This window comes from Saccharomycodes ludwigii, chromosome V, assembly GCF_020623625.1.
Source record: "Saccharomycodes ludwigii strain NBRC 1722 chromosome V, whole genome shotgun sequence".
NCBI lineage: Eukaryota > Fungi > Ascomycota > Saccharomycetes > Saccharomycodales > Saccharomycodaceae > Saccharomycodes > Saccharomycodes ludwigii.
The window spans coordinates 111,215-124,210 of record NC_060204.1 but is presented as its reverse complement, the minus strand read 5'-3'; the positions used below and the strand labels follow the sequence as shown (position 1 = coordinate 124,210).

The 12,996-nt window shown below is 30.0% G+C and overlaps 5 protein-coding genes and 1 non-coding gene across 6 annotated transcripts; 3 read left to right on the top strand and 3 right to left on the bottom strand.

Annotated features, from left to right (window-relative positions):
- Nucleotides 1-49: 49 nt before the first annotated feature.
- LSB5 (Lsb5p) lies at nt 50-1,093 on the bottom strand (the record flags this gene model as incomplete). The annotated part of the gene is made up of 1 exon (XM_046079320.1): nt 50-1,093. One exon carries the CDS (start codon nt 1,091-1,093, stop codon nt 50-52), a length of 1,044 nt encoding a protein of 347 aa, XP_045933500.1.
- Nucleotides 1,094-1,747: 654 nt separating this feature from the next.
- Nucleotides 1,748-2,077, top strand: GRX1 (dithiol glutaredoxin GRX1; the record flags this gene model as incomplete). Its single annotated transcript, XM_046079321.1, has 1 exon — nt 1,748-2,077. The coding sequence occupies one exon, from the start codon at nt 1,748-1,750 to the stop codon at nt 2,075-2,077; it is 330 nt and encodes a 109-aa protein (XP_045933499.1).
- Nucleotides 2,078-2,226: 149 nt separating this feature from the next.
- SCDLUD_003845 (uncharacterized protein) lies at nt 2,227-4,968 on the bottom strand (the record flags this gene model as incomplete). Its single annotated transcript, XM_046076762.1, has 1 exon — nt 2,227-4,968. One exon carries the CDS (start codon nt 4,966-4,968, stop codon nt 2,227-2,229), a length of 2,742 nt encoding a protein of 913 aa, XP_045933498.1.
- A 1,438-nt stretch (nt 4,969-6,406) lies between these two features.
- Nucleotides 6,407-6,480, top strand: SCDLUD_003844. The gene has a single exon. It is a non-coding gene; the product is annotated as a tRNA-Val (tRNA).
- A 380-nt stretch (nt 6,481-6,860) lies between these two features.
- On the bottom strand, nt 6,861-8,741 carry SCDLUD_003843 (uncharacterized protein; the record flags this gene model as incomplete). The annotated part of the gene is made up of 1 exon (XM_046079322.1): nt 6,861-8,741. The coding sequence occupies one exon, from the start codon at nt 8,739-8,741 to the stop codon at nt 6,861-6,863; it is 1,881 nt and encodes a 626-aa protein (XP_045933497.1).
- A 966-nt stretch (nt 8,742-9,707) lies between these two features.
- On the top strand, nt 9,708-11,537 carry SCDLUD_003842 (uncharacterized protein; the record flags this gene model as incomplete). The annotated part of the gene is made up of 1 exon (XM_046079323.1): nt 9,708-11,537. The coding sequence occupies one exon, from the start codon at nt 9,708-9,710 to the stop codon at nt 11,535-11,537; it is 1,830 nt and encodes a 609-aa protein (XP_045933496.1).
- Between the last annotated feature and the right edge of the window lie 1,459 nt (nt 11,538-12,996).

Genomic DNA, 12,996 nt, shown 5'->3' with positions numbered 1-12,996 from the left:
TAGGAAATACAAAGAAATAATATACCATAATATTTAGATAGATTTTTTTTTAAATTCTATTATCATCACCGAATGGATCGTCAAAATCTGCACGGGTTGTAAACTGTTGTTGTTGTTGTTGTTGTTGTTGTTGTTGTTGTTGTTGTGGTGGTGGTGGTGCCTTTTGAGTTTCGTATTCACTATCACTGTCTCCATAGTAATTACTAGAGTCATCTTCATCAACCGCTAGCTCATCATATTTAGTTAAGGCTTCTACTATTTGATCATTGGCATTTAATAACGACCCCAAAAACTCACCACTAGTGACTAGTTGTAAATATCTCAACACTTTTCTTCTAATATTTCTAGCCTCAACAAAAAATTTTGTTGCTTGCTCATCTTCGGTGGAAGATCTGCCCTGTGGTAACATTTGCAAACTGTTTTTCAACGCAACAGACGAATTGATGGCATCGCTAATCAATAATCTTATTCTTGGGGCCTCTTTAGACATGTCTATAATAGGAATGCCGTATCTATCATCAGGGTTGTTACTATTAATAGTATTCGGATAGAAAGAGGAGTCAGCAGAATCATTTAAAAATTGAAGACCATTACGACTAGCACGAGTTCCATTGGTATTTTTATTCTTTAATTTATTCAATATAGTAAAAAACCCTTTGTAACATTTATCCTCAAAACTTCGATTATTACACCAGTTCATGATACATTTTCTAGTTAGTTTAACTATATTCAAATCATATGCAGCGTTAGATGAATCAACACCAGTACCCAAAGCAATGCAAGTTAACCTATCAATCAATTTCGACTCATTGAACATCTCCATAAATCTTAAATCCTGCATAACGATTAAATTCAACAATTTCAAAGCCATGTACTGCTTTTTCTGATTACCATATTTCAAAAATTTTCTGATACTTCTACCACATTCCAATTGATTGTTAACATAAACATATTTGGTGTCTGCTTCATCTTTAATCAGTGATATTAAATGAGGTAAGTACTCTTCCAAATCGTATTCAGAATTGCTATCAGCTACACATTTTTGAACAATTTCCGTGATTGCAGTATGTTGATGATCCTTAAAAAACCCCATTTTTCTAATATATATATATATATATTTATGTTAATGTTTATTTATTCTTTTAACTTTTTGTTTGTTTGTTTTGTGCAGGATAATTGTTGTTATTATCTATTTCCTGAAAGATTAACTTGCCGTAATATTATCTAGTAAGGGAGAGAAAGGAAGGTTATATAATTTTGGTATATCCTTTAAGAAGAAGAAGAAGAGCAAAAAGAATAAAAACAAACAGCATAGATTAAGCTTTAATGGAACATTAATCCAGGCTGCTTGTTATCAATAATGATAAACAATTAATTTTACTTGTTGCATTTTATTTTGTTTTATTTTTAACCCATTTATTTTTTCTCGGGATATCAAAGACAACGGACAACGGACATCAACCTTGTTTTTTTTTTTTTTTTTTTTGTTGCATTGAGCACACCGTCTTTTCTTTTCACCCCTTCTTTTAAATATACATGTACATATTTATATATATATATATTTTTTTTTTCTCTTGGTTTTGTTTATTACAATTTCCTTTAAACTCAAAATTAAAGGAAAAAAGTTTACAAAAAAAAAAAAGTTGATATTCAGTAAATGCTAGATCTCAACTATTTATTAGTCACCCTATTAATCATATTCATTGTAAGGAACTTGGTATACAAAAACAAAAAAACTGAAAACAAAATGGTCTCCGCTCAAACTATCAAATTAGTAAAACAATTAATTTCTAACAACAAAATTTTTGTTGCTTCTAAAACTTACTGTCCATATTGCCAAGCTACTTTGAAAACTTTATTAGAAGACAAGAAAATTCCAGAGGACAAGATCAAGATCTTACAGTTAAACAATTTGGATAATGGCTCTGAAATTCAAGATGCTTTAGAAGAAATCAGCCATCAAAGAACTGTTCCAAATATCTATATTTTGGGCGAACATATCGGTGGTAACTCCGATTTACAAAGTTTGGATTCTTCTGGTAAATTAGATGCTTTATTAGAAAAAGCTTTGGCCTAAATTTTATTCATAAATTTATATGTATAACTTATTTATTTATTTATTTATTTATTTATTTATTTATTTATTTATTTATAATAAATAATGTGTTAATAACTATTATTCATTGTTATTTATTCCTCATAGTAAACCTTTATGTTACTAGGTTCCTAAATAATTAAAAAAGTGTTTAAAATTCCAACAACTAATAAACTTATAACCTTACTAAAAATAATATTGTTGGCTTTACCTTCGTATATAGAAATGCCACCCGTGGTAACAACATTACCATAAGTGTTACTACTATTAGTACCACTCCTATTGGTACCGGCAACGCTACTCACCCCTTGAGTGCTTAAAATATAGTTGTTGTTGTTGTTGTTGTTGCTAGATTGTTGTTGAATAATAGAAGTAATTATAGTAGTAGCTGAACCCTGAATGGCAGTAGCAACAGTGGCGAACGGTGTAGTTCTAATGGTTGTAGGGGTTACAATACCAGAAACCGTCGTACTGGTAGAAACAACTGGAACAAAAGCAGTATGAATAACATTGTATGGAACAGAGGTTACAATATTGTTTCCGTATAAAGTTTCCCAAGAAGTGACGGTATTGGTGGTAGTAGCAGATAAAGGTGAAGTAATACTGGAAACAAGTGGAGAACTAGTAACAACACATCTGCTAACACCTGCACAAGAGGTGATAGTTTCCCAAACAGTAGTTAAACCCAAATCAATAGTTTCAGAGGTGATTTGCTGTTTTTCGGTAGTAATAGTAACAGTTGTATAGGTGACATACGTGCTAGTTGATAAACTGTTAGTACCAACCGATTTAACGGTTATTGGGCGGGCAATAACCAATTCACCAGAATTAGTGTTTTCTGTAACATATCTAGTAACATAAGAAGTGGCTATTGGTGCAGGTCCAACAACTGCTATACTTTCCCTAACGGTAGCAGCATTACTATTGCTATATAATGAGGAATGCGTGGATCCAGTGGTTAATGGACAATAGGTGGTATATGAGGTGATGGTATTGTCTATGGTAGTAATATAGGTTTGAAGAACAAACGTTTGTACTCTACTGGTACTCATAGAAATTGTATGCGAGACATCTGGAGTACTTATGGTTTCAGAACCTGAAATAACACCGGTAATGGTATTCCCATTTGTGTTACTAACAGAAAAAAATGAAATGGGGGTAGCATGTGAGGAGGGAACCGAAACTCCTGCGGTATTACCGGAAGTATAAGCAATATCTGAACCCGTTTTAAAGTCAATTGCGGAATTGCTATGAGGCAAAGAGGAAAGCGAAGCGGTAGCTGGAATGGTAGTGCTAGAAATGACTGTAGAAGTAATACTGTCATCAATATACGAGGAGGAAGATGAAGTAGAAATAATAATCGATGTTGATGGTAAAGAGTAAGAGGTAATAATAGGATCAGGAGATAGAGCTGTAGATACAGAAACAAAGGAAGATCCTGTATTGAAATTGTCATAATTAGAGCTTAAAGACTCCGAAGAGATAATTGTAGAACTACTCGATCCAGTCGTGGTAATAGAAGCTGCAATATCACTAGATGATTTGAAAACATCCGTAGGCACAGATAAACTTGGCAAAACAGAAGAGCTGTAAACCACGCTTGAGGAAGATAAAAAGTTATTAGGAGTATGAGAGGCTGTATCAATAATACTGTACGATTCAGCATCCACAGGAATGGATGAAAAGCTCAATAAAGTAGAAGAAGCATAAATGGAACTTAAAGAGGAAACAAAGTCCCCATTGGATGACCCAGCTGCAGAGGCATATCCAATAGAAGCAGATGAAGGTTCTATAACAATAGACGTTCTAACTTCAGAGGCAGAGCTAATAGTTGTAGATGAAGGTTCTATAATAATAGACGTTCTAACTGCAGAGGCAGAGCTAATGGTTGTAGATAAAGATCCAATAACGGCAGATGATTCAACTGCAGAGGCAGAGCTAATGGTTGTAGATAAAGATCCAATAACGGCAGATGGTTCAACCATGGAAGCAGAGCTAATGGTTTTAGATAAAGATCCAATAACAGCAGATGATTCAACTGCAGAGGCAGAGCTAATGGTTGTAGATAAAGATCCAATAACGGAAGATGGTTCAACTGCAGATGTAGAGCTAATGGTTGTAGATGAAGACCCAATAACGGCAGATGATTCAACTGCAGAGGCAGAGCTAATGATTGTAGATGAAGACCCAATAACGGCAGATGATTCAACTGCAGAGGCAGAGCTAATGGTTGTAGATGAAGATCCAATAACGGCAGATGATTCAACTGCAGAGGCAGAGCTAATGGTTGTAGATAAAGATCCAATAACGGAAGATGGTTCAACTGCAGATGTAGAGCTAATGGTTGTAGATGAAGACCCAATAACGGCAGATGATTCAACTGCAGAGGCAGAGCTAATGGTTGTAGATGAAGACCCAATAACGGCAGATGATTCAACTGCAGAGGCAGAGCTAATGGCGGTAGATGAAGATTCAATAACTGTGGACGAAGAACTAGCGGAGGAATCATCACATGCATAAACTAATACGTTATTCCAGTTCAACTTTTGGCCATTATAAGTAATAACATCACAAAATTCGCTATCCCAAGTAACTAAGGTTGTGGTTTCTTCTTTGCCATCCATCGTATACACAATGCTGCCAGTTTTCAAAACATCACAGATGTTATCAGAATTTTGGACGATTACAGACAACCCGTTGTCACGTGGTTTGACGGTAACCTGCCCGTCATTATCACCATCGAAATAATAGAAAGTATCTATGTAATTAACAAAGGGAACATCGATATCAATAATTGTTGGAGAGCATGAAACTATTTCCATCAAAGAAGCTGCTAGAAAAAATAAAGATTTTTTTAAAATATTCCTACGCATGGTTGTATATATGTAAAGGTATTTTTTAGTCAATTTTATGCGTGTAACTTTAAGCTTATAATGAGGTAAAGATAAATATGTCAAAATACATGTATATATTTATTAATGGAGAAACAGTAAGGCAAACTTCTATAACTAACGATACTAAGGCATATAGGATAATAATATACATATATATATATATATTTATTTATTTATTTATTTATTTATACAAGTTTTGTTGTATCAAGCCACAAGACAACACGAATATGAGGAAGTTTTTTTCTGCAATACAGATAAAAATATTTTAATACCACGGAGGCCCCTTCTTCTGATTTTCCTTTTTTTTTTTTTTTTAATTTAAATTAATTTAGTTTTATCTCAAGATATTAAAAAAGTGTGTATAAAATTGGCTGGTTCTTTTATGATTATGAAAAGGAGAAAACCTTTTTTTTTTTTTTTTAAATGCATTAGTATTATAAACGCAAATGCAGATACGAATACAAATGTAGATACGACTGCAAACACATAAACAATTTTAAATACAAATATTGAAAGAATGTTATTGTTATTTTTTTCTCTTAAAAATTATCCAAAAAAATAACCCAAAAAACAACCCAAATAAACCCAAAAAAAATCCCCAAAAAAAAAATATATGGATTAAAACACGAAAAATGTAAACATTGTAGATCATGGTGAATCTATTGTTACTTCTTAACAAGATCAAAGTAGAGTGAATTAAAAATATTACATAAAATATATTCCAAATGCTGCGTTCCGTAAAAAATGTATTATTATTTTTTTATCATATAATAGTACAGACCGTAAAAATAAAATACAAGACATATATATTGATAAATAACCAGCTTGTATTTTTTTCGTACTTTTCAGAAAATTATCTCAATCCAGGAGAAATTATATTAAAATATTTACGAAAAATATAAATCCTTTATTTTTTTTTTTTTTTTTTGTTGTTCAGGATAAAATGATCGAAAAGGCAACAAGAGCGTCCAACATAAAGCATAAAAAAAATGCATAGTAATTTAATATAGGTTTTAATTAATTACAAGATTCTTAACAAAAAAATTTTCTTTTAAACTATGATTTATAGATTTTTACACTATACGGCACCCTTTTTTTTTTTTTGTTTACTTTTTGTTGTACAATAATAGAATTTCAATAAGGAATGCTCACTTCACAAATTATTAAAATTAATAAAGTAAAAGTAAAGTTATTTAATGATACAAACAGTAGGTAGTTGAGATCATGAACAGAAACTTCAAACGATGAACACAGTAAATAACATACAATTATTTAATTGATTGATTCATGGTTTTAAATAATATTTATTATTATTGTATGTAAGGATTTAAATAGAGCAAGGAATTAATTACCATAATCCGAACCCGTAATTATTACGACTAATCCTGAGTTACGCTTACGATAGATTAAAAAATCTGGTTTTGTGGTCTAGTTGGTTATGGCATCTGCTTAACACGCAGAACGTCCCCAGTTCGATCCTGGGCAAAATCAATTTTTTATTTTTTTTTTTAGACTGAATGTGTTTAAATTTCTTTTACACATAGAGCACAGACATATATATATATATATATATATATGTTTTTTTTTTTTTTAATTAGTATTAATACATTACATTAAATGTGAAAAAAATGAAATATGTTATAAATAAAGTCCAGTAAGTAAACGGATTAATAATAACCCTTATCCTAAATTTACGAAATATATTCAAATACCTACCAAAAAGAGTGGGAAAATAACAAAAAAAAAAAAAAAAAAAATTACAGTAATAAATAAGAGATTGACCAACACTATACGATATGGGTATCCATATTTTTTCCTCTCTCAACATATACAATTGTTTTCTTTTTCTTTTTTAATAAATATTTGAATTTTTATTTTCCATCTTTTGTATTAAAATTTAAAGCTAACTTGCTTTCAAATACTTCTGCAAAAGAGTTATAAAACTTTATACCACCAAATTCTGTTTGAGAAATATTTTTTGTTGTTGAAAACCCATTATTATTAGTACTGTTGTTACTGGCACCAAAACTACCATTGTTACTATTATTGTCATGTCTCTTTTCATCTAATAGAGTCTCGTAAACCATTGGTATAATTTTTTCCTCCTGATTTAGCCTCTTATATAGTGCAACAATTGATCTTTGAACATATTCAATATCATCTAAATTTTTATATTTTCTGAAATCTATATCGGTTAAATGCAGTAATAAATTTAAAGTGTAATATGCATCATTACCAGCATTATGTAAATAGGCATGTGGCAAATTTAAGAGCCTCAAAATTTTGCCCAAACTGCAATGACTTTTACCATAAAAATGAGAATATAAGGTCTCAGTATCTAGAACTAAAGTTTTATCGCTAGTTATAATTTTGTTTTCGTCATTGGAAAAGACTAGTGAGGTTAACTGATAATCCAAATTATCTGGGAATTCAATCTTTAAGTTTTTCAACCATTTCAAATCACCCTTAACATTGTGACCAACCAGGGCCCTATTCCAAGTTTTATCCTCATCAGTAACCGGTTTTAAGTAATAGTTTATTAAACTTTGTATTAAATCAACGGCATTTTGTAGAGATAAAACACAACTCTCACCTACAGTATAACAGTCTTTAAAACAAGAAACATATTTATGATTCCTTAAATGCAAAGATTCCTTGATTATAATATGATAGTTTTCCAAAATTACACTTTGTCCATAAGTACTTTGTATCCTTGGATCATAAATAGATATCCCTATTTCTGTCAATGTATTATTTTTAAATTCATAGGCTTCTACATCTAAACTAAAGCATATTGTATTGTTTAAATGTATCGCACCAATACAATTGGTTAAGTATTGGAAATTTGAGCTTTTAGAAGTGGAATATACTTTTGGGATATGGTTTTGTGTTATTTCATTTAACAATCTATCGTACTTCAATCTTTTTGCATGCAACTTTTTATATGTTTCCATTTTTAGTTTAAAATCTATTAAAAGTTGTGGATCCACAATATGAGGTTGGTCTTTTTTGGTTGTTGCCGTTTTATTTTTACTGTTATCCTTTTCTGCGCCTGAAGAAATAGTTTTTTTGACTTGTATTTTAGGTTTGTCTGGGTTAATTGGAATGCAGCCATTTTCCCTGATATATTTCTCATTAAATTGTTCAACGGCTAAAGTTAGATCAATAGTAGACTTTTTGTTAATTATATCAAACTTGGTTCCTAAACGTTGAATATAATCCTTAAAATAGTTAAAACGTTTTTGGTCGAATTCATATTTCGATTTAGATCGTTCTTGTAACCTGGTTGATTTATTATACAATATGTTTTGTTGCAAATAAATGTTTTTTAGTAATTTTGCACCATTATCATAAGTACGTGTACTTGAATTTGAATTATAAATATTATTATAAATATTATTGCTATTATTATTGCTATTATTATTACTATTATTATTACTATTATTGTTGTTATTATTATGGTACAGAGTATTTTTAACCAGATTTTTGGTATTTATAGGAGTGCTTTTGTTTTTGTTATAATTATTAACTATTTTCTTCTGAAATGTTGTCTTATAAAGAGTTTTGGAAGCTGTTGCAGTAGCAGTAGTATGGTTCATTCTATTCATCCCTGTATTAGTTTTATTCTTATCAATTTCTTTATTAATATTCATAATTTTGTGTAATTTGTTACTATTATTATTATTATTATCACTCGGTTGATTATTGCTGCTATTTTGTTTATATTTTCTTTTTCTTTCCTTGTTAAACATCAAATTAGTGAAATATATCTCTTCGTATACTAGCTTCCCTAGTAGTTCATTCCGGTCTTGTAACATAATAAAAGGAAGAAAAAAAAAAAAAGAAAAAGAGAAACAGCTGTAAAATACAAAAAGAAAAAGGAAAGAAAAAAAAAAAATTTTTTTAGTATTTATTCTTGAAAATGAAAAGAAAAAAAAAAATAAAAAAAAAAAAAAAATAAAAAAAAAATAAAAAATAAAAAATAAAAATGACATGCGGGTGTTTCTGACACGAATTATGGGGTGGTAATAGTATGATAGGGAGAAAGAGAAAGAGAAAGAAGGACAAAGCAATATCCGAACCAATGAGAATGCGAAACAACGAGGATGTTGATAACTACAGTCCGATATTCACTTGTAAATATTTCACACGGCCAGCAAACACAAAAAAAAAAATTTACGTTTATAAAATTTGCGCTTATAAAATTTGCCGTTTTCTAATTGGTAAAAATTAACTCTTTTTTTTTTTTTTTTTTTTGATCTACGCATTTCGTACATAATGCTTTTGTTTGTACAATGAACTTGGAAAAAAAGCGCTGGGGGGTGTGGGTTTTTTTTTTGTTCAATTACAAAAAAAATATGTATATATATTCTACGCATTTTCTATGGAAAACAAAATGTTTTTTTCTTGTCTTTTCTTTTCTTTTCTTTTTTTTCTTTTTTTTTTTTTTATTTTTTTTCACTTTTCCTTTTTCCCACTTTATAACAGAAAGAACAAAATAGTGGAAAAAAAATTTTTTTTTTTTTCTTTCCCTCATTTCATCTGTCTCTTCTATTTCTATTTCCCCACTATATCGAATTATATATTCTTAATTTCATATCTATATACAATCACATTTTCGCTATTAAAAAAACAAAATCAAAAGCTTACATCGAAGAATCCATCTCAACTTTTAAGGAATAAAGTATTCTACTTTGATAACTACAAAAAAAAGCATAATGTCTGATTCCAAACCCATTTTAGAAATCCCATCAAATGTTGTTGTCAATGATAGCAAACCTCTGGGGCAAGAAGAACAAACTGCTAAAAAAACTTTAGTTCCAGCCCCAGTTCCAACTACTTCTCCTTGGAAGAAGGTTCCAAAAACAACTGTTGCCACTAGTGCTACTGATTCTCATAAATGGCCTTCTGCTGAAGAAGCCAAAACCATTTTAAAGGAAAGTGGGGTTTCTATTACTACTACTACTACTAATGATGGTGGTGTCGTTGCCAATATTACCCCTAATGCCACTGTTGTTAATGGTAGTACCCTTCCCCCTGTAAAATCTACTGGTGGCAAGGAAAAATGGGTTCCCATTGATGTATCTATAACTGTAGGTTCAACTTCAACAGGTTCCAATCGTAAGAAATCTAACGGCGGTAATACAAGTAATAACAAAAAAAATGCCTCCAAGAAACCCAATGGTAGTAACAACAATAGAAGAAGATCATCGAAAAAGAAGACTTCTGATGCTACTACTAACAGCGCTGAATCTAACAAAGAAAATGTCCTTGCAGATAATGGTGGCAATCTTTCAAGTAACAGAAAAAAAGATGAATCCAATAAGAAATCATCTAGTGAAACCAAAGAACAAAAAAAACCTACAAATACAGCTGCTTCTAAGCAAGAAGACGCTGATGACAAAAACGCCCCCTCAGTTGAAGAAGATATTTCAGAGCAATCAAAACTTCAACCAGAAGGTGACTCCAATAACACTATTAATAAAAAAAATTTTAAAAAGAACGGTAGCAATAATGCACCACAACAGCACTATAATCATCACTACCATAATGGCAAAAGAAGCTATTATAATAACAACAATGAATCTTTGAATGTTCAGAATGGTAATTTTCAATCTAATAAACATTTTGTTAAGCCACAGCAGCAACCAATGTATGTTGTACCTCAAATCAATGCTACTGCTCCATTCAAAAACAGCCAATATATTCCAACCAATACTAGCAATTTTGGTGGACACCGTTTTCATAACGGCAATAATGGTAACGTACGTGCAAAATATTATCAGAGGAATAATAACAACGGCAACAACATCAATGGAACGGTAAACAATAATACTACCGCTACCAACGGTTACAGATATAAGAATCAATACACTGGTGGCAGTATACGTCAATACCACAACAATAATCATCATGCCCACTACCATCGCCACTATAGTGATAATCACAACTATCAGCAACAAAATTATAACGGCAACGCATTTTACAATCATCAACTCTTTACATTGCCTCATCCATATGTTGCCGTCAATAATGTTGCTAGACAAATTGAATATTATTTTAGTGTAGAAAACTTGAGTAAAGACTTTTATTTAAGGTGTCATTTTGCCAAGGATAATGGCTATGTTCCAATATCTTTGATTGCTAAATTCTACAGAGTGGTCAATATGTCCTTTGGTGGAGATGTTAAAATTATACTAGGCGCATTATGCGAAATTGTTCGTAATTCAGAAAATTCTCCAGTTGAAATTGCTACCGGTAGACAGACAAATATAGAAAACCAAGCCGATCAAGATATATTAAGTAAATATTTTATACGTTCTAAAGACTGGGAAAAATGGTGTATTAAAGATGATGCTGAAAGAGTTGATTCAGTTAATCCTGTTGTTGTAGAAATTGAAAAAACCTTATCCAATTTGGATTTAAGTGAATTTCAGATTGAACCACCAACTTTTGAACCACAAACCAAAGCAAATGAAGAACAGGAGCAAGCCCAAGAGATAATTGAAGAAACACCTAAAAATGATTTAGCAGAAATCGCTGCTTAAGTAGCTTAGTGTTGATATTAATTTATTATTATTATTATTATTATTATTATTATTATTATTATTATTATTATTATTATTATTATTATTATTTTTAATGAAGAGGAATAAAAAATAAGAGCAAAAAATAAACAAAAAAAAAAATAAAACAAAATAAAATAAAAAAATAAAATAAAAAAAAAAAATAAATAAATAAAAAACAAAACCAAAAGAAAAGGATATTCTCTATTTCAAGGAAGAAGAGAAAACACAGCCAAAAATTAACAATGATAACAAAGCACGTACAGTTCCTAATATAATTAAAATTTTATAATAATTACAATCAATAATTTTTTTTTTTTTTTTTTTTTTTTTTTTTTTTTGTTTTTGAGTATTTCTAACCCAATTTTATTATTTCCCCTATGCCATTGGCTATTACTGGAAAAGAAGAAGAACAAAAAAAAAAAATACCAAATCATCTAATGTTTATTTTTGGGTAGAAATATATATACTTTTTTTTTTTCTCTGCTATTTCCCTTTACATTGTTTAGATGCTGATTTGTCAGCTTAAATAACTATTTAAATGATAATATGGAACAGTGGATCATCGGTAATGTGTAGCGGTACAATAATTTACAATGCACCTATTATCTTATAACGTAATTTTATTAGATATTTTGACCCAACATGTCAATCTAGTGTAAAAATTGATTATGTGGGGGGACAATAAAGTTGAAAAGTTAAACAGTCATATGAAATTTGCTAGTTTTTTAGCATATGTTATAGAGCAGTAAAATATAGCAAAAATAAAATCAGTAAAAATAACATATTTCTATGTATAAATAACCCTTTTTACACTTCCATGTGTTACATGAAGTACATAGTAAAATAAAAAAAAAAATAAAAAAAAAATGAATAAAGTGGTCTAAATGTTGTATATCATACATGTCATCACAAGTATATATTATTGATATAGACGTGTGTGTGTGGCACATAGTGAAAGCTATTGAAAAGAGTTTATGACTTTTGTTACGAGATTAACTGTACTGATGAAAGAGATTTTTTTTTATAAAGTATTTATGGTATTTTATTAGGAACCTTCAAGTGGAATCATCAGGACATCATACGATGAGATAAAAATGTCGCAGTGATGATTGGTGAAAAAAAAAAAAAAAAAAAAAAAAAAAAATTATATAGAACATATAAATGGAAATATTAAAAGAAATATTAAAATAAATCATTTGCTATAGTTTATATAGTCTAGTTCTTTTTTTAAAATTTGTTGCTTAAATATGGATGAGAACGAGCAAAAGGAAATGAAATGTCGAACCAAGATACAACTCATAACTATTAAATATCGTAACATATCGTAATATGAAATACTGTTGAACATATATCACAATTGGTTATCACATTTATTAAGACATTACCTATCAAGTTCAACCAGAACTAACAATGGGAATATTGAAAATAAAAATAATCA